The sequence below is a fragment of the Lichenostomus cassidix genome, chromosome Z (genome assembly GCF_008360975.1).
Source record: "Lichenostomus cassidix isolate B80296 chromosome Z, HeHo_3.0, whole genome shotgun sequence".
Lineage (NCBI taxonomy): Eukaryota > Metazoa > Chordata > Aves > Passeriformes > Meliphagidae > Lichenostomus > Lichenostomus cassidix.
The window spans coordinates 50819195-50841575 of record NC_139511.1 but is presented as its reverse complement, the minus strand read 5'-3'; the positions used below and the strand labels follow the sequence as shown (position 1 = coordinate 50841575).

The window sequence follows — 22381 nt, the reverse complement described above, 5'->3', positions numbered from 1 at the left end:
TAGAGACAAAGTAATTCCAAGTTTCCTTAAATAAAAATAGTAGTGATTAGCAACAATACTGCAGGAGATAAACATTCATGGTATTTGCTATTTACATGCCATCACAACATGTCTAGCATGTATTATGTCTTCATGCTTGCACATTAGATTTATGAGCTCATTACAATGGATATTAATGTTCAGATGTACTACAAAGCAACCCACCATGATGTATAACAAATTTGTACATCAGGAGAGCACCTCTACTAGTCACCCCTTTAGGAATGAGGCTGCAGGACACCCAGCCCAATCCACTGATTCCCCCCCACAAAAACTCAAACAAGAAAAGCCCAAACCAACCAACCAACCAACCAAAAAAATCATCAAGCATATTAATAGTTCTCCTCCTGTGATTAACTAGGCAGGGCTATGCATTTAGCAGTATCCCCAAAGATGAATCAACCAGAATAAACCTGGGTTTTCTTTATTACAGTAAGAACACCTGAGACTGCTTCACTGGTCCAAGTACAGTATTTTATTACAAAAACTGCTTCTTACATTAACATGTCATTTCATTGAATCCCCTTAATTAGTACTTTTTGTTGACAGAAAAGGTAAGAGTTCTCCTTAAAATAAATACTCCCCCCTCAAAAAAAAAAAAAGGAAATTAAAAGAAAAAAATCCCCTTTTTTTAAGAACAGTGTGATTTTTCTGGCTTCATTTTATCTCAGCTTGAACAGTGGATAAACACCTATTCTTGGAGAACAAGTGTCAAACATCTTATAAAAAAATCCCCAACATAAGGTACACAATGTGTATATATATATATATATTCCTAAAGAGACTTCTTTTAAGTAAGTGTAAACATCTGTTCTTGACTCTTGTTTGTTTGAATGCACCCCTATCAAATTTTGAGAAACTACATTTACTTAAATACCTGTCTGTTACATACTTGTTTTTGAAGTTACCATTTCATTTTTCTACAAAGTAACAAAACAGTTGAAGACACCGTTCTTCCCTACTTCAGTACAGATTATATTTAACAGTTCAGAACTTTACAGATCACAAGTTTTACATAAAGGAATAACCTAAATTGTGGAGTTAAACACTGAACACTGCTTAGCTGAAGCAGCAGGAAATTATGTACTATACCTAGATTTCTATAAAACTAATATCATTCAATTAAACTGTCTGATAGCCTAAGACCTGTTGTACATGTGAATGAATTAAAAGTGGGAGTTCATAGAAAGTAATTAGGCTTGCCATCATTTTAAAAAACGTGCTTGTCTAATCAGAAAATAAAGATGGCAAGGACCAGTGCATTCAAGCCAAGTTTAGACCAACTTTTTTTGTTTTGTTACTTTACGAAGTACATTTCTTTTCAGCTCAGTAGTTAGCAGGACCTTGTTAGGCAAAATAAACTCAACCTGTAAAAACATAAGACTGACTCTTTAGAAAATTATGTGTAAGAGTAAGAATTCGAAAGCTGTGTTCAAGACATCTGACAGGACTTCTTTCACAGTCATCTCTAACCATGGAAGAAGGTCAAGCATAGCTAGTCTCAAACAAGTCTTGATTTCTTAGTTTTTCTTACACAGACATCATTGAGTTGAAGGCGATCTTTATTCTAAACTTCACAGATTTTGGTTTTTTTCCTTGTGCACCTGGTCAATTACTAGAAAAATTCTTCATTTCAAAGCCGGTTTAGCATTCAAGCTGCCTTTTTAGTGCAGGTTCCTTGAAGATCCTGTAGATTTATTTTTGACCTAATAAAACAGCAAGATAACTACATTAGATAGTTAAAATGTTACACTGTACCAGTGTACAGACAGAATGTCTTATGTGTTGCAATTAACCACATAATCATCACTGACTCCCGTATACTTGTAAGAGGATGAAACCAGCACAGAAATACATTAATTTTTCCATTTTTTTACCTGTTGTGGATCATGTGGCTTTTGACTAGATGCCCTGCTGCAAGAGCAGCCATTAGTGATAATTCTCCTGCCATCACTGTAGCACAAACAATTTTAGCAAGCTGACGGGCATTTTCACCAGGGTTATCTTGGCTTGCACCTTGAACCCCTAACATCTGCAGAAAAATACAAAGCAATGTTATGCTATGAAATCTAAGTCAATTTATGATAAATTTAGTATTAAAGTAAGTCTTTCCCAATTATACCTAATCAGTGAGTCTCTTCAATATTGTAAGTGTTTTAAGCTTTAGAAACTGTATACATGAAAACAATTCATTAGACAGTTCTAACATTTTCATGTAAAATACACCAAGTTTCAAGCAGCCCCATTCCCACAACATCATTTGCACACCACATGAAAGCAAGCTCTGATTTAAAAAGATAAATTGCTTTCAACTTTCAGAACTATACCTGCAAGCAGGCCTGCTGTGGGAGCAAGTTGGTGCCTCCACCAACAGTCCCGATTTCTATAGAAGGCATCGTGCAGCTGATGTACAGGTCTTCATTGGTGGCACCAGTTCTCTCCATCAAAGTGATGCAATTGGAGCTGCCCACGTTCTGTGCAGCATCCTTCAGATCAAGCAGGAGAAACAAAACAACAATCCAGCCACTTAAATCAGTGTTTGATTAAGAATTACTGAACTAAAGAAAATGTGAATTGGTGTAAAAACAAACCTACCTGACCACAGGCAATGTAGATCGCTGTCACAATGTTTGCTGCGTGTGCATTGTAGCCACCTATGCTACCAGCCATCGCAGAACCCACCAAATTTTTGTTTATATTGACTTCAACTAGATCTTCCGTAGTTGTTTTCAGTACCTAGACAAGGCAGTAAGATATATGTTCACCTCTTTCCTCAGATAGAAGTAGAAATACTCTGTTTATGCTTATTTATGGCCCTCATCCCTTGTTTGCTGCTATGTGGAATTTGATTCAATCATTGCCCTAGATACCTTACTTTTATTTTTGTTCCAAAGGCGACTTTCAAATGTAGGATGTCTAAGTAACAACAGAAAAGTCAGTGCTAAGGGTTTGGACTTGCACTCAGGCCTTTGAGACAAGCTCACAGCTGCCTACTCCATTTCAAATTCTCACTTAGATTCATAATGAAAAAGGCAAAATAATCTTGGCAGAAATACCCTATTAATTCATCTTGACATAATTGTAACATTCCTGTCATGTCGTCCCAGACACTAAACTTTCTCAAATTTGTTTTGCACACGAATATGGAGCCAAACTGAAAAATTCCAACACAAACCACTATGCTACATAGGAAAATAAACACTATGCACAGCAATATAAAACTGAATGGCACACTTATACTATAATGACTGTATTTTGAAACTTTCAAGACAGATTTATGCTGATTTTAATAAAAAATGATCAAAGATGGTCAAAAGAGATATTGTTGTTGAGCAAAATTTAAGATATTCCTGCATAGCAGGAATACTGTTTACAGAGATCTGCACCAAGCCTGCAACACTGACAAAAATACAACATTTATGAACTAGGAGTTCAATATAAGTAAATGTAGTGACATACAGGGTTGGGGTTTGAGGAAAACCTTCCCCAGTTATCAGTGCCCATTATGAGAGGACTACCTCCCCAGTACTACTCTGGAATGAAATCCTAAGGTTTTAACAGATATTGCCAGTGACTCAGCTATAAAATGCCAACAATTTTAAAACTAGAAAACAACCCCAGAAGACATAAATTATGTCAATGTGTAAATCCATTCTGTACACAGTTTGAGTCCTGTGTCCAATTCTGTACCCAGAATTTTAGAAATGTTAGAACTGCAAAAGATGCAGACAGAAGGATGTTCAAAGACATGCTAGAAGTCTGTTTACTCATTCCTGAGAAACTAGTACTTTTCAGTCTTAGAATGAGAATAGCTGGGAAGGTTGAAGGACTGTGTCAGAGCTGTAAAATCTTGAGCAACAGAGTGAAGATACACGTCTTAAGTGTCTCTCCCAGTACAAAACTGGGGCATCATCAAATGGATTCAACGAGAAGGTAGTTCTCACACAAGGTGGAGCTGGACTGTGGAATTCTGCCCAGGATACTAATTCTAGAAGTTTACATAGTTTCCCAAAAGGGACTGGACAAATCACTAGGGAAAAGCAAAAAAAACCCAATCAAATATGGAAACACTCATAAGATCTTAAACAAGTGTTACAATGTAGTGAATTCCTCCCTGGATATCATCTCTCATGGCCAGTACTGGCAACCAGGTAACAGGCAGTAAATTTTGTCTTCATACTGAAGACGAGCTGGCCAGAGAATATGACTGGCATTGCTTATAAAAGTTACCTTTTGTCATGCAAGATGCCAAGGCAGCTTTGGATTAAGTTAAATTATCTGTTTTCTTTGTAGTAGGAAGTATATAAACATTGAAGAGAATGCCAAGTGTGTGTGAGACAACAAATGAGTGAAAGGGTTAAGAAAGACTGGTTTTAATGACAGACAAAGCACGACATGTAAACATCTGTCAAAATGTGGCATAATTTTTCAAAGGGTAACCGTGAAAATCCTAATGCTTTTAACTAGATATGCATCTCCAAACACATACACATTATTTCACATTAGACACAATTAAAAAGAAAGTATCTACTGACTCAGGAAAAATGGCTTATCCTACAAAAGTACCTGAAAAAACATGTAAAAACTATCCTTACATGGGTGTAAGAACTATCCTTACCTGGAAAACAACTTTCAGTTCATACTTATGATGTAAAGTAAGCAGCAGTTTTGAAAATGTATGTATTTTTATGAACAAGAGAGCAGACACTTACTTCTCTAACAACCTTAGCTGGAATGACTGCTTCACAGACAACAGACTTTCCTCTTCCCTCTATCCAGTTTATAGCAGCAGGTTTTTTGTCTGTACAGTAGTTACCACTGATAGCTATAACCTGTAGGTCAGGAAATTCTTCATTCAGCCTTGCCAGTGCTTTTTCAGTACCCTGTTAGACAGAAACAGGTAATAGGCGAGGTTTATCATTATGGCTGTAAAACAAGCTACTCAAGGACAGTGGAACAGTATTCTAATCAGGTAATCAGTTACAGTGGATGAAAAGAACATGCTTTCATGAAGAAAAAAGAAACAGGAGGGAAAAAACCCAATCAATTATGACTATCTTTTTAATAACTACTTTAGGAATTATACTGGGGAATAATTAATTTTACCCAGTACATACAGACTCCCTGGATACATTCTAGGTGCATGGGCATATGGTTACCATACAGAAGATACAACACAAAACAAGTGAAACAGTACAGGCATGAAATTAATTCATTTCAGATGTAGTGGAAAGAACTTCTCTACACCAGGAAATCAGACTAGAAAATCTGCTCTGTTAGGACTTGTCTGTGATCAGATCCACTTACACAATGGTTCTGATTGCCTTCCTATATGAAGTTTATATTTAAGACTTTTCATTTCATACAGCACGAGGAATCCCAGCAATCTAGGGATCATGTCTCAAGTTCTTCCACGTTTGCATGAGAACAAACAAAACTAGAGAACACCTCTCTGCTGACACTCCTAATCCTTTATTTGCTAGGAAGTGATAAATACATTAACAGATTAATTACTGCTGGATGAAATCTTTGGTTCAAAGCAACAGAGCAACCAACTTAGCTTCCCCTATTATCAAAAATAATTTCTTTAAAGAATTATTTTAAAAAATTAAAATATAAAACTACTTTTCTCTTTAATTGTTCTCTTCCTATTCTAGTCGATACTTGACAAAGTCAAACATTTTTATTACTTTGTGCAAAGAGCACTCTCTTATCTTTCTGTCTTTCAGGTATCAGGTAGTCACATGTTATTAGGCCATCTTTATTTTTGAAAGGAATACACATTTTTAAAAAACACTGAAGGGGACTGGTCCTTACTTTTGAAATCATATTCATTCCCATTGCATCCCCTGTTCCAGACTGAAAACGGATATAAAGGTTACGACCAGCCAAACTGATGAGAAGTTTTTGTAGGCGAGCAAACCTGCAAGGAAATTCAACTATTACTTACAATCCTCATGGGAAGGTTAGTTTCAAGTGGCAAAATGACCATAAATCTTTACAAACTGTGCTGCTAAATACCAGTTCACAGATTCTTTTAGGAATCCTTTGGAAAAGACCTGTAAGACCAACAAGTCCAATCTTTGGCAGACGACTATCTTTTCAACAGGACCACAGCACCAAATGCTATGTCCAGTCATTTCTTGAACACTGCCAGGGATGGTGTTTTCTTGAATAAGTACTTTAAAAATATTCACTGAAGAAGTGTTCACTGCCTTTTTACGCTTTCTATCCCTGGCCTTCAAGAAATAAAATATCCTGGACTGCTGACATAAATTGTATTCATTTGTATTCCTTAAAACATCTCACTACCAGATATAAAGTAACAATGAGGCCTTTGGAAATTCTGATGTCAGTTTTGCAGCAAGGCAAAAAGCATGCTATCTTCAACAGTGCAAGCCCCACAAGTCCCTCAAAACACAGAAAATACTGTATTTAGAAAGCAGCATGAGCTGATTCTGGCCAAAATACAGATGTATTCGTGGCTGATGCTTGTTAAGAAACACAATAGGTAAGGAAATCTTTCTCTCAATCTTCCTGAAGCAAGCAGGTAATTATAAGCCTTAGAAAAAACTCTAGGCTTGTAATAGACTTATTCTTAGTACTGTTTTAATTTTTTTAGCATTTCAGTTCTACCATTAGTTTATCTTGTATTCTCTGAATCCTCACAGGTTAATTATTAATATTAGTAATACCATCTGAAAGGCTAAATACCAAACTTTGAGGGTTTTTTCTGCATAGTAACTACAGTAACTTACAGTTACTTTGCCTAATAAACATAAAAATAAGCCCATTTTTTAAAATGTCTAGACAAATCAGTATTCTACTAATTATTATAAAACGTGTACCCATGTGTTGTTAATGTACAGTTGTTTACCATTATCAGTGAAACATGTTTATTGCTAGCCTTGGTACATAGCCAGAGTGACTTTTGTTCTGTTAGATACTCACTACATGATAGCCAAGGTGAACATGTAATTTCCTTTATTGCAGTACTCAAAAAAACCCATTAGGATCTTTCTACCATCCACAGAAGTCTTATGTCTGGAAATGAAGCTGGAATAGCCATTGTACTAACCTACTTGTACTGTCAAAAGCTTCCTTCATTATTTTAAAGCCTTCAGGGCTTTCAAGCCAGACTTTCACCTCTGCAGCCTGGCAAGCAGAGGGCAACCTTACAACAGGTCCTCGAGTCATCCCATCTGCCAGAATGCGGCTACGTGCTCCTCCACCAAGCTGAAAAACAAAGCAGAAGGAGAACAAAGTAAGATTACTGAACTTTTAGTTTTCAGAAAGTCAAAAATATGCATTATATAAACCTGAATACATTTTATAATATAGGATGTTTTTCAAGGTTTTCAAGTCAAACAATACTTACACATATTGCTCTGCATCCTCTGTTTGTGCTTGCTACAAGACATCCTTCTGTTGTTGCCATTGGTACCTGAAACTCTTTGTTGTCCAAAACCAGTGGTCCTGCTACGCCTACAGGAATAGGCATATATCCAATCACATTTTCACAGCAAGCTCCCATAACCTTAAAAAAAAAATCATACAAAAAAATCACTAAAGTTACACTCCAGTGGTACAGTACAGTGTGCTACATACTATGCCTATGACTACTCCAAGGTATCTTAGTAAAACACCCACAAACTTACCCATAAAGCAATTAATTGCCACCTCAAAAAGTTAACAGCTACAGCTATCAATAGCTGTATCAATGGCTAATACTATTCAAGTCTAGGCAGATGTACTGAATCTTATACAGTACTAAATGTTGTTAAAAAGCCTCAGTATTTTAAAATTAATTTTAAATAATAAATTTTAACTTGAGCTCAAGGTAGTATTATCATTCAGTTGAACTGTGGCACAGTATTAGTAGAACTCTACATTTCTGAGATAAGACAGCTGCATACTTAGATAGGAAATATTTTTGGATCACCTACAAAACTCATCCACCACCCTAAGTTTAAAAACATCAAGAGAAATTAAAGATGGTGCCTTGTGTTTGCCTTTTATTTCTTTCCTTCTACATCCGTTTCGACCAAGCTCATTGTTAATTTGCATACATCACTGAGGATTTATTTCATAGAATCATAGACTTGTTAGGGTTGGAAGGGACCATAAAAACCATCTAGTTCCAGCCCCCCTGCCAAATACAGAGACATCTTTCACTAGACCAGGAGCCCCATCCGGCCTGGCCTTGAACACTGCCAGGGATGTGACATCCACATCTTCTCTGGGCAACCTGTTCCAGTGTCTCACCATCCTCACAGGAAAGAATTTGTTCCTAACATCTAAAGCTGCCCTTCTTCAGCTTAAGGCTGTTCCCCCTAGTCCTTTCACTACACGTTCTTGTGCAAAAGCCCTCTCCAGCTCTCTTGTATGCCCCCTTCAGGTACTGGACAGTGCTATAACATCTTCCCAAAGCTGCTTCTCCCAGAATGAAAAACCCCAACTCTCTTAGCCTGTCTTCACAGGAGAGATATTCCAGCCCCCTGATTAATTTAGTGGCCTCCTCTGGACTTGTTCCAACAGGTCCATGTTTTTCTTTTTCATGTGTTTGGAAAATAGTTTTACAGTGAGTTCTGTCTACTTTGTACTTACCAAAGAATAATTATAATTCCTATAAGGAAGATATTGCAAAGATGAAGGTTCAGGAAGTTTCTTGGATAACATCTGTCTGCGAATGGATACACCTCGCTCCTGGGTTTCCATCAGGGTTTCCAGTTTGTACGCAGGAATATGCTTAGCATTAACTAAGCTGATTACCTCAGCATCAGTAAGAAATTTTGCCCCTTCCTGGAAGTATAAAGGGTGGGGAGAGAAAATACAGATTCTTCTGGTGAAAATCTTTTCAAATGTTTCCAAAAGAAAAAGGGTAACAACTTTACTTTGCTAAAGGAGTCAACTGCCAACATCAGGTTTTACAGCAGGCCAGGATATGATCAAGAAGTTTCATCATCAGATACCTCCTTATACGTGTACAAGATGAAGCTCTAAAGATATGGTATGTCATGAATGATGAAGTTGCTTCCTCCTCCCACCCTTCTCAACTGACTTGAGATGTGACTCATTAAAGGGTTTTCTTTTAGTTGTGACCTCCACACCCCCGCCCTATTATTAAAGCCTTATAATTTTCTGAAGAATATTACAACCAATGGGATTATCTAAAAGTTGGGAAAAGAACTCTAACAATTCTTAACTCAGATGTTACAGTAGAGGTGAAATAAAAAAGGGTTTTCTCCATACCTGTGCATTTCCAAGTATACGAACACACTCCTCAATAGAACGTGGTTCTTTAGGTAACTCAATTTCTTCTTCTTTTCCGCTAAGACATGAAGTTTCCACCGGGCTGGAACTGCCAACCACAAATGTAGCCTTGGCTGATGACTCCGCTAATACAGGTTTTATGACTTCAGCTGTACAAAGACAATCAAAATGAACTCCAGTTTACAAAATCCTGAAGTTTGGATACCAAATGTAACATGCTACCACAGGCTTCACAGTTTGTTCCACATACTCATTAATGGGTCCAGATTTTAAAATTATAAAAATTACGTACCACTTCCATCTTTGGGAATAAAAGCTTCTTCTGCTGTGTTAGATTTCTGACTATTTTTCAGAAGTCCAGACTGCTTCCTGCAACAATTCTCAGGGACCTTTTTCTGTACCATCACAGGAGATGTTATGGGATTCTTCAGTGAGAGGGTAGATTCAGTCTCTGCTTGCTCAAAGAAAATATATTTGACAGCAAGGAGAAGGGCTAATCCAAGTGTGATTACTTGTTCAATATCCATACTGGCCATTCTAAAAAAGACAGATAAAAAAGTAAATACACTGTATATACAATTTATTGCTTATGACGGCATTGTGATACTCTTTGCTTCAGAAAGGGAAATGATTTCATCATCATTTACAGTTACAGAAATTCCAGTCAAAAGGTATTTTCTACCAGGGCATCATAGTATGCGAGGCTATGAGAGAAAAATCATTCTTCATATTTTATCAACATAAAAATCTTCAGATGCCATTAAAGAGTTAACTAAATCTGGCTAAAAAGCAGTCCCAGTAGGAAAAATTATTGTAAAAGATTCACTAATAGCTACATCAAATTGATTTAACACCTATCCCCCAGTGACAAGACAAAGTTTCATTTATTTTCTTCTAGCAATAATGACTACTATGATGCAAGATGAACTGCTAAGCAGGGAAAAACAAACCCTGCCTAAACCAGAAAGTTCTGCGTTCTCAGCAATAACATTAAACCACAGGTGACACTAACTTGAATTATGCTGAAAGAAAAGCCATAGGATAACACAAATTTTGCAATTAGGTGTCAATGGTCAGAAGCTATGCATAAATAATTACTCTAGTGCAGTCTGAAACTTTATCTTCCAGTATGCTATGAAAGACACTAGTCAAAGAAGACAATGTTTTGATGCATACAGGACAGCTAGCTCTTGATCAACTACTTCAAGGGGATTGGACAAACAGCATAATATTGACATATTTCTTCTGAAATGTCATCTCTGGTTCCAAAAAATACTACTCTTGGATCCTGACTCACGTGGTCAGATGTGAGTTTACAAGTATTGTGCTCTAAGACAAGAAGCTTCTAGCTTGGCAGCACTACAGATACAGCACAACCACAGTTCTGTGAAGCCACCCACCGAGAAAGGTAGAACTGCCACAGTGAAACATTAGGTTCAATTCTCTTTGGTGCATTCTCATCCAATCCCACCGAATTTTCTACAGTACTGTTTTGAGCAGCTGGTTCCGCTATCCAACGACTGTGGGCGTGAACAAGAACCAAACCCAGTGACTGTATCAAAAACACAAAACAAATATTAATTTCCCAAATGTAACTTGGTATCTAACCTACCAACAGTAAATATTGTCCTTTTATTGTTTGAGTTTTTTCTGTGTTTTTTTCCCCATACTTCCCATGCCTCTAAAGTCTAAAGCTAAAAGCTGATTTTCCACACCTCTAATTAACAGCCTTTTAACACTGTTGTATAGTAGCTTTGGATGTATCCCACCCACATTCTTCCTCTTGCCCAAGAAATAAGCAAAGGAAGCTGAGGATAACTGCAGGGGTAAGCAGGAGGAAATTAGTACACATGAAAGATCCCCGAGTGCTTGGCACAGAAATGGCATAGACAGGAAAATGACAGGTGTAGCTGCAGGGGAAGTTATTAAAAACTACCACTGTAAACCCAACTAATGGGCTGCAGAATACAGGTCTACAGGAAACAAAAGCTTGATTCACTGCACCAGGACACCTCACTGACTGCATAACCACAGGTGAAAAAGAGACACAAACCATAATCATTTTGACCCTCTGTGTTACAGGATTTGGTTTATTCTCTTCTTCTTCCAGAACACGAGCAAAATGACTGAGCTGCCATATAGGGCGCCCTTCACGACTCTCTCTTGAAAGCTGCAAAAAAAACCCAAAATTCAAAACCAGATCATGTATAGTACATATTAGAAGAACTAACAAATAAGATTCCACATTGCATTTTTATTTGATCATTGAGAAACTACCAACAAAAGAGTCTACTGTCTAGTGTTCAGCTTACATTAAACTTTCAATTGTGAGAAACCCTGGATAGACAATAAGTTACAGTATAACCTGTTTACTCTGCTTTAGATCAGAACTACTACTGAGTGTGACTCATTTACAGTGATATTTGCAAGTTACTGTCACCAGTTCACTTTGAAAGGAAGACGAATCTGCTGGCATGTAACTCCATGATGAAAAGTACAGCCTACAGAACCACTGGGCTGAATACTAAGCTTGATGTTGTCTTGTAGTTGGTCTTACCTCCAATACCAAGGACACACAAGCTGGAAAGAAGGTCATGAAGACAAAGTAGTTGGCAAGAACAGACATACAGCCAAAGCAGCACATAATTTCAAGCTGTCGTACACCTAAATAAAAAGATAATGTTTACATTTGAATATGCAATTTGCTATATTTGAAGCATAGCAAGAACTGAGAAAGAAATCATTAAACTGACATGGCAGATTACAGAAGGAACTGTCTAGACTATTAAAACCAAGCATCTTAAACCCTAGTCATTGTACACCGTTATTATAAACACTGTTGTGCTTATTCTAAGCACAATATGTTTTTGACAGAAAAGTATTTTAAGGTGTAATTATAAATGAACAAATAAAGTTCACCAAGATTTTAAAATTTCACAATGAAAGCTTGAAACTCCTTACTTATCCAAGCAAAGAAAAATCAGCCAACATTATGTGTTTAACTCGTTTCTGAAAGATGCAGTTTAGGCAAGAAGAAACAGTATACACCTCGCCTACTCCTTCACAAGTATCCAGAAAAAGCCATGTTAACCATGTTGCACACGCATTACAGAGCTGCCTGCATAAGGATGAAAGAGCTAACAGTTCTTAACAGAGCTAACAATATAAATGGTTTTTAAAAAACTATATGCAATACCAAAATGAGTTTTTGTCCCTGTGATATAAAGGAGAAAACAGCTTGTTAATACACAATACCCTGAAAAAACCAAAATTATTTGAAGAACAAGTGCTTTGGAAGATGCTTTTAGGTATGAAATATTGTTGAAATAAAATCCAAAACAAATTGATGAAAGCAGCTGCCCGAAGTTGATTCCTACTACACAATGCTCAAGGAAAACTATTACCTGTATTTCATACTTTGGTTCAACACGTACATTTTATTCATGTTTGCAAGAAACCACTAGAATAAGCTAATTAGGAGATAGACAAATAAACAGATTAAGTCACTCCATTCTCATGGGGAACACCTATTGTTTGAAACTCTCAATATCCTAATGTCTTTCAAACAGCCTTTTATAAGTAGAAATATTTAGACCCTTAAATCGTATGGCTCACCTGACATGGTACCAACACCAATGACAAGACATTCCACGAGTGCATCCAGTGTAAATGTAGGGCCTAATATTGCCATCCCACGTGAAATATTTTCTCTCACTTCATCCTGAAAAGAAAAATTTCTGTCCATTAACATGAAGACAAAAACCAAATTAAGTTAGACATAACATGACTAGTAAACTCATTAGTATTATGGTGGTAAGGCCTTGTAAAAAATATATTGAAAATGAACTATTATGAGAAAGCATGTAAAGAATGTTTTCAATTTTCTCTTAGTTACTGTACTTTGGAAGTTTATTGACACAAAATTATTTCATTTTGATTGATTTCTCTACTTTTGCCTCATCAGTATTCTAAGCTTCTACAAGACTGATGCGCAGAGACTCTAATTACGGTAAATTCAGAAGAATAACACTTCTAAATTTGAAGACGTGAAATAGAAGGCACTTGTGTCATGGCATTTCAAAATTTCTTGCAACCACATATCCATACCCTAAATAGTATTACTATAATATTTTATATTTAACTCTGTAGACTCAGCAGATAAAAAAAATGCTACAAAAGGCACTAAAATTTTCTGCTGGGGGAAAAGGATTTCCTCCAGAAGGCAGTCATGATAAACTTCAGAATGTTTTGCTTGTTTTCCTGGTGATGGTATTTTTGGGGCAACAGAGAGGAAAAAACTGTAGGAGAAACATATTTGTAAAATACTTTCTTGAAAATTAGTAAGAAATTCTGTACTTGCAGTTACTGTAAAATAATATGCAACACATTATATTGCATATATATAAAAAGTACAGTGTAATACACACTAAATTAAAATATAATAGGTAACGTTTTGTCGCAATTAGTATGCTCAAATACCATGTACACTATTTTGTAAGTATAAATTAATCTCACTTAATATACTTTTATTTCAGAACTCAGACTACTAGGAAACGAACATTAACAGGTAGGACAAGCAAGATGTCCTGTCAATCTCTTCTACTGTGCTGCCTTAAATGTATTAGAGCATGAGTGTTCCTATCTGCACATATGCTACATTTTTTCTGCTAACATTTGGCCTAGAAATACGTTTTTTTTCAGTAGCAACACTGTAACATTAGATGTGTCTTTATACACTGTTCCTGAGTCCTAGAAATTAACTTCTTTCTGTCAATAACCATTTTAAGGAAGACTTTGTCTAGGAACTCTAGCCTCATCCGAAGAGCTGTAAGCATAGCTGATTGAAAGTTCCAATTTTATAAAGCCATGTTCATATGTACAACTAAGTTAGTCCACATGGCTGTCCACACTAATTTTACCATGTTACTATTCACTTGAACACTGATCTGGTTTGAAGACAAGAGAACACAGAACCTGGATAGAATCTGATCCTTTTGTTATTCCCAAGACAATATTTGCCTGTATGTCTCTCCACTTGGATTACTCACATATATTATAAAATGGTTTGTCTTGAAATGGACCTTAAAAATCACCTAGTTCTAATCCCATGACATGGAAAAATGTTCAGTTTTGAACATTAAATGAAAAGTCTCCATTGCAAGACAAACAAACAAAAAAACCCCGATGTAAAACATTAACCAAGCAAAAAATCCTCAAAAATAACTCCCCCGACCTGTGAGTTGGAACTGAGCGCAAATTTGGCTAATGCACTTGCTCTTGACAAATCAATCAGAAGGAGGAAGAATGGCAAAGCTTCACTGAAAAAAAAAAAAAAAGGCATATGTTAAAATTCAAGGTTTATGGTACAGGAAAAAAAATGGAAGCTCGAAATCCACAGTAACAAGTCATCACTTACTTTAAACCTGTCAATTCTTTATCCAAGAAGTGAATTACCACTGTACTAAAAACAAAACTTGAGAAGATTGTGAAGAGGCCAGCAATACCTTAAAAACACAAGAGAATGGGAAATTTTTGGTTCATATATATTGGGAGAGGAAAAGAAAAAGAAAAAAAAACCAAAACCCCCACACTTCTAAGTCAATTATTACAAATTAATGAGAATTCCTATCTCAGTGCATTAACAGCAGTTAAAATACAAACTGAAGTAGATGCTATTTTTGTAGATATTAAAATATAAAATTTTTAATGCATTCAAAGTAAGACTCAGATGTAAAAACCATAAATCTTCTCAATTTATTTTAAGCAAAATTAGAACAGCTCCATAATTTGAAGTATTTCCCACAATAAACAGTTATTTTGAGAATTATATATTCAGTGTTTATATAATCCTACATAACCTTTCATTTAAAAAAATGCACTTTTGATACATGCAAAACATTTTTTCTGCTATCTAGCAAATAATTAAAATAACCCTGTTCTGAATATGTGGATTGAAATGTTAGCATTTGTTACCAACTTGCGTAAACCCCTCTCCTCACAATTAAAACACATACAGCAAATACAAAAATCAGATACAGTACCTAAGATGTATTTTGATCCAAGCTGCCTTAAGTTCTGAAACTGGAAATATATATAAAGAATTGCAATGCATCGTGTGATTGTCAGGATGATTATGTCACTGCTGAGAACATCCTGTATGAAATACAATGCAATTTCATTAGCTTTTACACTATGGAATAATTTGTTAAATTTCAGTAAAAAAAAATCCATTGTGCAGCTGCAGTAAAAGTTAAGTTTCAGAAAAAATAAATATCACTGCTAGTCTTGCCTTAAAAATTAAAATACTAAAATGCTTGTTCATTAATGTATCACTGCTTGCAAACAGCTTTAATATCTACAATGAGAAAAGAAGAAACTGAAGAAACTTCTGCATGGCAACTTTACTCCTAATACATCACAACCTGATCATATTCTACAGAAAAGCCTGCATCTACTGATTAACAGCAAGTACTATAAGATTAATTTAAATCCTTACTTCTTCAAGTTTAGGGCACTCGTAATTCCAGCCACAGATCTTATCATTCCCAGTGAACATCTTCATAGACATCATACAGATAGTGAGAGTCACTGTTCCCACAATGACTTCCCATGGATGAGAGGCTACAAAAAGGCCATGCATTCGGAAGAGTCTGGACAACATTTTCAAGGCTGTTTTTCTATACTTAGCAAACCTGCAAAAAAGGAATATTTTATGTAAGCAAATACAAGATTCAGTGAAAAAAGACAGAACTCTACACTTTCCTGCAAGACATCCTTCAGGAAATAAAAGCAAAATCATTTAAGTCAGAGATGAGTAAGGAAAACTAATCTTCACCTTTCCTTCAACCTTCCGTATAAAACACATCTATTTCTAATATTCCAAAATATAGTATGATCTGCTCCTGTCTTCTCAACCTTTTCTTTGTAATACACATCTCCCTTGTTTCTTAATGTCTCTGGCACTGGGATTAGCTCATTCATTAGAGCATGGTGCTAATAATGCCAAGGTTGAGGGTTCAGTTCCAATATAGGCCATACACCTAACAGCTGAACTCAGTGATTCTAGTGGGTCCCCTCCAAATCGGAAGATTCTGTGATTCTAACAGTAAGGCCTCACTACTCTCACAAGATCCCAATATCTTCCTATCATACAATTATGATACTGCTTTGACTCAAAATTCTTGTTTTTACCATCTATGTAAGCACTCACCAAATTCTGTTATTTCTCTGTACTCATTCTTCCTATCAAAAATACTGATGAGCTATAAAAATTATCTATTAACCATTACCGGTAATGCTCAACAGCAGGAATTGCAGTGTTATATCTCTGACCGTGTCTTCTCTAATTTCTGCTCAGTATTATTCTGGGATACAAATTAATTACATTACAAAATATTCCTCCTTCATCTAAAGCATGCAACATAACAGGATTGGCAGTTTTCTTCTACCCATTACTACTCCCTGGTTACTGGTGGATTTTCATCATCTCTTTGCTTCCAACTGATAACAAACATTTACCAGAAATGATCACAGCTGTCTTCCACATAACTTACATGAATGTTCAACACATCCTTCAGACCACATCCTGGTCTATCTGCTCTGTGTGGTATCTTTATGCGAGTTTATCCAAGATGTTTATTTATGTTTTACAACATAGAAACAAAATGCCATAGCATTCTCTCTTACATTAGTAACTGGACTTTCCTTCCCTTACTGCACAAAAACAATAGCTTAAAAAACTCTTTTGTAAAGTTCAAAAAAATGAACAGTTCAATAGCTTGGCTAACAGAGGCAATCTGTAATTCTGTATTTACATGTACCAAACTAGCACTCCAAGATTTCCAGGGAAGATGGAGGGCTCTACACACTGCCACTTCAAAGTGGATGTAAAGAAACCCTTTGTGTTGTCCAAAATGCAACAATCCATCCATTGAGCTTCTGGTATTATTTCTTTTGCTTGGACATAAAAAATGAAGCTGGCATTCAATAGAGAAAATAACAGGCACAGCAAATATATCTGCTGAAGTGTTCCTGAAGATACCAGAATCATCTTGGTTTCCTACCAATACCAATCTCAGTCAAGTGACCACCAACAGCACTGATCTATTTTTCTTTATCCTTCCCCAGTGAAGGTGTGGCAGGATGTTTGTGGCTTACGGAGCCAAAGAGGGAAAATAATTGAGAAGACTGCCTTCCTTCTGAACAAATTATTTCATTTTCTGAGAGAAAGCTTTCTAAAAATAAAATTAAAAACAAAACCCCTCCTTTAAAGCTGATATTATCCCTTATTTTCCCCTGTGTCATACAAGCTACATTCTGTTTTGTAAATTTATGTTACAGCAAAGCTGTTTCAAACTGGTATTATTATTTTTCCTCAGCATATTATTATTTTTCCTCAGCACAATGGAAGGTATCTTTTCATTAGAAAAACTAAAATAAAACCCAACCAGAAGAATACCTGTGCTGAAGATTTTGAAACAACCCAAAAATTAGAAAAGGCATCGCAACATCTTCTGACAATACAAATGATTTTGAATACCACACTACTTCAAGAATATCAGAACTAGCAGTTACTACATGACTTTTATATAGAGTTCTACCAGTCTTCAACCTACTAACACAGCTAATACAACTAATTTGGCATGTTGGAATGATTATCTGACATTTAAAAAAAAAAATTAGGAGGGCTAGAAAGATTTCAAAATCTTTTCTTCAGAAATTGCTTTTCCTATTTCTAAGCAAAAATGGTGTAAGTAAAATGGCTTCACATAATCAATTGGGGGGAAAATGCATTAGTTAGTTTATTAAAGTAATTACCCATAATGTCTTACTGTTGTTATTAACTGCTGCTAAGAAATACAGGATGCCTCATTACTCATCTTGGGGTTAAATGAGTGATTCTAACTCCTAACCTAAAAGAATTCTTTCAAACTCCCATGTTTATTTAACCTGCCTGAAGCGCAGGGTGCTTTTTGCAATGCATTTGACTCTTCTAGAAAATATTGATGATTCCACACAGTGATTCTGCATTACAGGGCTGTAAAAAAAATTCAGTGCATAATATCAGCTGATATTTCTGTTTAAAATATTTATACACTCACACTGACTTGTAGCTGGAAATTAACAAGACGTAATATTAAATATAAAGCCAAAATTTAACATTTATGTAATTCTGTTGAGTTTCAAAATGGTGGTTCAAAAGAGATGCTTTGTAAATCCTGCTTCTCTTTGTTTTCAATCAAAAATTTCTACAGGACTAGAAAATAAAGTAATCCGTTTTGGTAATCAAAACAGCATGTAAAATACAAACAAAACCCAAATGTAACTACCTCAAAAATTAACCAGAGTGTAAAAAGCAAACTAGACCGGTCGTAATACTTCAGAGCAATTACCAACAACGTAATTGTACGACTAGCGTTTTAAATTCCTGAGGTTTGTCACACAGCTCTCACTAACCTCAGAGCAATCCTCTGCAACACCATCTATTAGATCAGCACAGATTTCCCATCTCTTGCTATCTGACTCAGCAATACCTACAGGAATAAAGTGGCAAAAACCTGGGCACCGCTCACCTGGCACGCACCCGACAGCACAGAGGCCCCGAGGCACGCTCAGGGAGGCATTTTTTATCCCAGAGGAGGAAGGCACCCCCTCACAGGCCCATCGCCGCAGCGCCGAGCGAAGCGCGGCGGGATGAGGCTCGCTGCAGCGCGGCCCGAGCCGCCCCGCAGCCCGCGGGCAGCACGGCAGCCTCAGGAAGGCACGGGGACAGCACAACGCTCAGGGCGGCGGTGAGGCGGGGCGGCCGCCACTCCTTACGGGAGGCGATGGCGACGGTGCCTTTCCTGTCCCGCGCCGCCGCTGCCCGCCCGCTCTCCGAACAGCCGCTCGGGGCCCGAAGCCGAGGTCCGCCCGCCGGGTATGGCGGACCCGTGCCGCCAGCCCCACTGCCCCCCGCCCTCAGCCCCGCCGGTCGCCGGTCCCCGCTCACCGCCTGGCTCCAGCCGCGCTCCCCGCTCCGTCCCGCCGCAGCCCGGAGTGCACCGGCGCCCCGCTCCGTGCCGCGCCCCGCCCCTCCCCGCCCCGCCCCGCGCCGGCCCCGCCCCGCCCCGCCGCGCCGCGCAAGGACACGCTGGCGCCGCCATCGCCCGATCGCGCGGCCAATGGCGAGCGCGCGGCACGCCCCGCCCACGCGCGTCACCCGCCGAGTCGCCGCGGCAACGGCCCGGCGAGCGCCGCGCGGCCCCACGCGCCATCAGGAGCGGCGAACACGCCATCGCGCCATGGGCCGCCTGCCAATGGGGCGCCGCGCTCCCCGCTCCGCGGCCTCTGATTGGGCGGCGGTAGCGGCTCGTTTGCATGCGGCGATGGAGCGCTGCCGCCGCCTCCCGGGCGCGCCCTGCCCGCGCTCAGGGTCCCGTTCGAGTCCGCGGAGCCGCCGGGCTGGGGCGAAACCCCCCGTGCACCTCCCATGCCATCCGGTCATACTGCGGTTTGCCGAGGTGTTAAAAGGGAGCCTAGAAATTCCCAGTTCCTGCTTGTGGGAAGCAGCGGTGCCCCTGACTCTCGCGGGGGGCGGGGGGGAATACAAACCAATATATTTGTATTTGTGGCTTTCTGCCGGAGAGGAAGTGCAATTTTTGCCTCACAAAAGCATGGGAAGCTCTGAGAGACCCCCGCGGATGCCTTCCTGTGTAACCTGTGTTAGGTGACCTTTAGATCATCTCCAGAGGCCCCTAGGAGCCCTAAGGATTGTGTGATTCTCTCGGGCACCGAGCCAGCGGCTGCAAAGTAGCGCTGCCGGGTGGCAGGGCTGCTCCGTGCTTCTGGGGCTGAGTGTGTTCGGCTGCAAATAACCTGCAGCGGTTTTTGCAGTGGATGATCTGTGCCCCGGCTTTCCCAAAACTGCATCATACATGTGCCACCTCACTTGGAAATATTTCTGGTAGCTCCACATGGCGTTGTGCCGTGATCCTCATTAATGTGATCCTCAGAAAAGGAGGTGCTGATGATAAGGCTTCCCAAGAACTCCACCCAAAGAAGTTATTGTCTGTCATAAAATCGTGCCAGCTCGGTCTTTTAACATGTAAATACCCTTTTCATTCTCATCTTCGATGCAATACTTACAAATCGTAATAATTTACTGCTGTGTATCCATCTTCCCTGACAGCTTCTTTCTTAACACTAGTGGGTTTGTTTTCAGTATCTCACTTTTATTAGCTGAAAAGTGTGAAGTATTAGCAGTGAGATTTCTGTACTCAAATATTTGATAATATGTGCAGCAATTGCTGTAACTCCATAGACATACAAGACAAAGCAAAACAAGAGTTCGTACAGTTTCAACAATTATGTGTCATTCATACATAATTTAAGACGACCTTTAGTATCTTTACTCTGTTTTCCCCTTTTTCCATGTACATGATTTGGCAAATGCTAAAAATGCCGATTTTATCGAGGTCGTTGGGAGCAGTAGTCACCGCAGTGATTTGGGGTTTGTAGTCTCTGCAAGTACACGACACCACGTTGCTGACATCAAGCTGTGTCTGTATTTCTGGCAATGGCCTGCCTGCAGCCTGGCCTCGTGCTGGGAGAGGCTACAGGGGCAGCGCTGCCCCACTGCCCAGAAGGCAGGCAAAGCTGAGCCAGAATGGCTCTGCCTGAGGAAAATGGTTGTGTAATTGACAGACGACCACTGAAGAGTGCTACTGCAAACACCGAAAATACTGTCAACTAATAATTTGGTTATCTCAATCTTGTTCTCACTAATCTGCACATGAACCATTCATTGTGCTCAGGGTAGTAATCGAGTAAGCTACTTAACCATGGCCAGAGAAGCATTGCCAGTTTAGAGAGTCTCTAAACACAGACAACAGAGCCTAGTTTAGAAAGGATACGTTTTTATTTTATTCTGTAAAGGGTACAAGGTGGAGTTTTCCACAAAAAAAGCACACCAGTTCTTTAAACTTTGCACTACATATATGTTTTGGCAAACAAACAAATCACAGTTCATTGATTACAAGTTATTTAGCTCTCTAATAATTAGTATTCTACCTTCTATTGGTTAAATGATTCTCTTGTTTCTCATGCTAATTCGTCTGCATGCTCAGCCTTCTCTTTTCAAGTAAGTGGTTTTTTTGAGTCCATGGTCCATGAGTCAGCGGTCAGAATCTCTCACTGCCAGACTCAAGAGAGCGTGAAGTGCCACCAGTCCCTGGAACACAAAGGGCACCAGGACCCATGGTACCAGCCAGGTGACAAGAGACACAACAGGAGCCAACAACTCAACAGGAATGTTTTGTCAGGAACTGCAGCCATACGACAAAGAGTAATGGGTACAAATTGACAGACGGGTAATTTAGGTTAGATATTAGGAAGAACTAGTTCCTGTGTGGGTGGTGAGGCATCGGAACAGGTTGCCCAGGGAGGCTGTGGATGCCCCAACCCTGGTGGAGCTCAAGAGCAGGTTGGACAAAGCCTTGGAGCAACCTGGTCTAGTGGGAGGTGTCCCTGCCCAAGGCAGAGGGCGATAGCACTAGATGATTTTTCCAACCCCTTAACATTCTATGATTCTAAGACCCCAGACTATGCAGTAAAAGCCCAAGTAATCCTTTGTTCAGGGTCCCTCCTTTGAGGCTGTGCGGCCGTTTTCAGTGATAAAGCAAGACACTGTTCGCAATGCTGTTCTCACTCTGTGTAACTCTCTGAGCAGATGACCGTTTCTGACTCTTGAGATGTCAGCGCCCGAAGCGCACAGAGCCGGAGAAACGAGCCCCGTCTGAGGACACGGAGCACGGCGCTGTGGGGGCTCTGTGCTCTGAGGAGCGCTGCTCTCCCGCCGCCGCCCGAGGGGCAGCCAGGCACCGCCACAAGATGGCGGCCGCCGCTGAGGGGGACTGGCGGCAGCCAGAGCAGGCAGCGGGGCAGCGGCGGGACAGCGACACGGACAGCGACGAGACCGTGGTGGAGGGTTCCGTGACGGAGAGTGATGTGGAGGAAGAGGAGTTCCGTAGGAGGAGGTGGTAACGCGGTGTGGGTGCGACCGGCACCTGCCCACCTGCTTGTGCGAGGG

At 39.2% G+C, this 22381-nt stretch overlaps 2 protein-coding genes across 8 annotated transcripts in view; one reads left to right on the top strand and one right to left on the bottom strand.

Moving 5' to 3' along the window:
• Positions 1–491: 491 nt before the first annotated feature.
• Positions 492–19396, bottom strand: HMGCR (3-hydroxy-3-methylglutaryl-CoA reductase). Of its 4 annotated transcripts, none has more exons than XM_085043607.1 (20): positions 19304–19396; positions 15809–16004; positions 15354–15465; positions 14729–14816; positions 14546–14630; positions 12928–13033; positions 11870–11976; positions 11366–11482; positions 10713–10864; positions 9605–9849; positions 9292–9461; positions 8647–8841; positions 7418–7576; positions 7118–7275; positions 5857–5962; positions 4752–4922; positions 2635–2775; positions 2367–2525; positions 1917–2071; positions 492–1745 (listed from the first exon to the last, which is right to left on the bottom strand). In XM_085043607.1, the coding sequence occupies exons 2-20, from the start codon at positions 15971–15973 to the stop codon at positions 1691–1693; spliced, it is 2646 nt and encodes an 881-aa protein (XP_084899733.1). In that variant the 5' UTR covers positions 15974–16004; positions 19304–19396; the 3' UTR covers positions 492–1690. The 4 variants fall into 4 exon arrangements, with proteins under 4 accessions (XP_084899733.1, XP_084899734.1, XP_084899732.1 ...); XM_085043608.1 differs by lacking the exon at positions 19304–19396 and adding an exon at positions 18885–18907; XM_085043606.1 differs by lacking the exon at positions 19304–19396 and adding an exon at positions 18769–18789.
• Positions 19397–19980: 584 nt separating this feature from the next.
• ANKRD31 (ankyrin repeat domain 31) overlaps positions 19981–22381 on the top strand; it is a 64436-nt gene continuing 62035 nt past the window's right edge. For all 4 annotated transcript variants that reach the window (XR_014846734.1, XM_085042220.1, XM_085042219.1 and 1 more), the window contains exon 1: positions 19981–22328. Coding sequence is in view for 3 of the 4 variants with exons in the window: in XM_085042220.1 (XP_084898346.1) it covers positions 22183–22328 (146 nt within the window). In the remaining variant the exon portion in view is untranslated. The remainder of the gene's footprint in view (positions 22329–22381) is intronic.

Bases quoted from the DNA above. Each gene is read 5' to 3' on its own strand.
- HMGCR (XM_085043607.1), bottom strand. From the start codon at position 15,973: ATGTTGTCCAGACTCTTCCGAATGCATGGCCTTTTTGTAGCCTCTCAT. The intron at 9,462-9,604 runs GTACGTAATTTT...GTCTTTGTACAG, and splicing joins TATTCCCAAAGATGGAAGTG to CTGAAGTCATAAAACCTGTA. The intron at 7,276-7,417 runs GTAAGTATTGTT...TTTGTTTTTCAG, and splicing joins GAGGATGCAGAGCAATATGT to CTTGGTGGAGGAGCACGTAG.